Here is a 3,157-nt window from a genome sequence, read left to right as displayed (position 1 = left end):
GGGATTGGCAGTCGTTTAATTAGAATGACCTTGTCAGCACCGTATGAGAAATCAAAGTCTTTGGGTTCCGGGGGGAGTATGGTCGCAAGGCTGAAACTTAAAGGAATTGACGGAAGGGCACCACCAGGAGTGGAGCCTGCGGCTTAATTTGACTCAACACGGGGAAACTTACCAGGTCCAGACATAGTAAGGATTGACAGATTGAGAGCTCTTTCTTGATTCTATGGGTGGTGGTGCATGGCCGTTCTTAGTTGGTGGAGTGATTTGTCTGGTTAATTCCGTTAACGAACGAGACCTCCGCGTGCTAAATAGTCCTGCTTACCATTTTTGGTAGGTGTGTGGACTTCTTAGAGGGACTTTTGGGTAATCAAACCAAAGGAAGTTGGAGGCAATAACAGGTCTGTGATGCCCTTAGATGTTCTGGGCCGCACGCGCGCTACACTGGTACGCTCAACGAGTATATAACCTTGATCGATAGGTCTGGGTAATCTTTTGAATACGTATCGTGCTAGGGATAGATTATTGCAATTATTAATCTTGAACGAGGAATTCCTAGTAAACGCAAGTCATCAGCTTGCATTGATTACGTCCCTGCCCTTTGTACACACCGCCCGTCGCACCTACACCGCCCGTCGCACCTACCGATTGAATGACTCGGTGAGAAATTGGGACCGTTGTTTCGCTTGCTTCATTGTGAGTGGAACGGTGGGAACTTTTTCTAACCTCGCCATTTAGAGGAAGGTGAAGTCGTAACAAGGTTTCCGTAGGTGAACCTGCGGAAGGATCATTACCACATCCGTAGGTGAACCTGCGGAAGGATCATTACCACACCTTAAAAAACTATCCACGTGAACCGTTTCAACCCAATAGTTGGGGGTCTTATTTGGCGGCGGCTGCTGGCTTAATTGTTGGCGGCTGCTGCTGAGTGAGCCCTATCAAAAAAAAGGCGAACGTTTGGGCTTCGGCCTGATTTAGTAGTCTTTTTTTTCTTTTAATCCCAATTCTTAAATACTGAATATACTGTGGGGACGAAAGTCTCTGCTTGTAATAAAATAGGCAACTTTCAACAGTGGATGTCTAGGCTCGCACATCGATGAAGAACGCTGCGAACTGCGATACGTAATGCGAATTGCAGAATTCAGTGAGTCATCGAAATTTTGAACGCATATTGCACTTTCGGGTTAGTCCTGGAAGTATGTCTGTATCAGTGTCCGTACATTAAACTTGACTTTCTTCCTTCCGTGTAGTCGGTGGAGGAGATGTCAGATGTGAAGTGTCTTGCGATTGGTCTTCGGACCGGCTGCGAGTCCTTTTAAATGTACTAAACTGAACTTCTCTTTGCTCGAAAAGTGGTGGCGTTGCTGGTTGTGAAGGCTGCTATTGTGGCAAATTGGCGACTGGTTTGTCTGCTGCGGCGTTAATGGAAGAGTGTTCGATTCGTGGTATGGTTGGCTTCGGCTGAACAATGCACTTATTGGACGTTTTTCCTGCTGTGGCGTGATGGACTGGTGAACCATAGCTCGGTGGCTTGGCTTTTGAATTGGCTTTGCTGTTGCGAAGTAGGGTGGCAGCTTCGGTTGTCGAGGGTCGATCCATTTGGGAACTTAATGTGTACTTCGGTATGCATCTCAATTGGACCTGATATCAGGCAAGATTACCCGCTGAATTTAAGCATATAACTAAGCGGAGGAAAAGAAACTAACAAGGATTCCCTCAGTAACGGCGAGTGAAGCGGGAAGAGCTCAAGCTTAAAATCTCCGTGCAAGTTTTGTGCGGCGAATTGTAGTCTATTGAGGCTGTTGTCAGCACAGCGACTTGGGACAAGTCCCTTGGAAGAGGGCAGCATGGAGGGTGATACTCCCGTTCATTTCTGAGTTGCTCGTGCGTACGATACGCTTTCTTTGAGTCGAGTTGTTTGGGAATACAGCTCAAAGTAGGTGGTAAATTCCATCTAAAGCTAAATATTGGTGCGAGACCGATAGCGAACAAGTACCGTGAGGGAAAGATGAAAAGAACTTTGAAAAGAGAGTTAAAGAGTACCTGAAACTGTTGAAAGGGAACCGTATCGTTTCTAGTGTTTATAATAATCCTATGCATATTTCATTGGCGAGTGTGTGCGTGCGTGTGCTGTGGCAGCGGCTTTTTTGGCTGCGCTCGGCGTGTGTGCTGTGTGTGCTTGCTGGTGCTCTGTGCTGCGGTGGGACGTCAAGGTCAGTTCGTATGCTGCGGGAAATGGCTGCCGAGGAGGTAGGGCTTACGCTTGCGTTTGTCTGTTATATCTTGGTGGACGAGTAGCCGTGGTTAAGACTGAGGTGCCTACAACATGCTTTTGAGTGGGTTTGTGTCTCCGTGTGCGCCGTGTGCGGATAGTATGGTCTGCGTCGTGTGTGCTTGTGTGTGGATTGATGCGAGCTTTAACTTGTTGCTGTTCGGGACTCTGGCGAAATGGAGCGATACGACCCGTCTTGAAACACGGACCAAGGAGTCTAACATGTGTGCAAGTATTAGGGTGTGGAAACCCAAATGCGCAATGAAAGTGAAGGGCAGCGTAAGTTGTCTGAGGTAGGAAATGCTGCGGGCTTCGGTTTGCGGTGTGGCACTATCGACCGATCATGAACCTCCGTTGGTGAAAGATTTGAGTATGAGCATATATGTTGGTACCCGAAAGATGGTGAACTATGCCTGAATAGGGTGAAGCCAGGGGAAACTCTGGTGGAAGCTCGTAGCGATTCTGACGTGCAAATCGATCGTCAAATTTAGGTATAGGGGCGAAAGACTAATCGAACCATCTAGTAGCTGGTTCCCTCCGAAATTTCCCTCAGGATAGCAGCAACTTAATTTACGATAGTTTTATGAGGTAAAGCGAATGATTAGAGGCCTCGGGGAAGAAACTTCCTCGACCTATTCTCAAACTTTAAATGGGTAAGACCTGTGGGTTTCTTAATTGAACCTGTGGACGTGAATATCCAAGTTGCTAGTGGGCCATACCGGGTAAGCTGGTCTGGCGATGCGGGATGATCCGAACGCAAAGTTAAAGTGCCAAAGTACCCGCTCACCTAGATACCATAAAAGGTGTTGATTCATTTAGACAGCAGGACGGTGGCCATGGAAGTCGGAATCCGCTAAGGAGTGTGTAACAACTCACCTGCCGAATGAA

The 3,157-nt window shown here is 47.5% G+C and overlaps 1 protein-coding gene across 1 annotated transcript; it reads right to left on the bottom strand.

Moving 5' to 3' along the window:
- Positions 1-2,308: 2,308 nt before the first annotated feature.
- H257_19262 (hypothetical protein) lies at positions 2,309-2,776 on the bottom strand (the record flags this gene model as incomplete). Its single annotated transcript, XM_009848410.1, has 2 exons — positions 2,309-2,486; positions 2,619-2,776. Coding segments are annotated over 2 exons (336 nt in total), but the record flags the coding sequence as incomplete, so codon positions are not given.
- Between the last annotated feature and the right edge of the window lie 381 nt (positions 2,777-3,157).

This window comes from Aphanomyces astaci (genome assembly GCF_000520075.1).
Source record: "Aphanomyces astaci strain APO3 unplaced genomic scaffold supercont1.444, whole genome shotgun sequence".
In the NCBI taxonomy this organism is placed as follows: Eukaryota; Oomycota; class Saprolegniomycetes; order Saprolegniales; family Verrucalvaceae; genus Aphanomyces; species Aphanomyces astaci.
The sequence above is the reverse complement of the archived record's forward strand: the minus strand, read 5'-3'. Positions and strand labels throughout refer to the sequence as shown.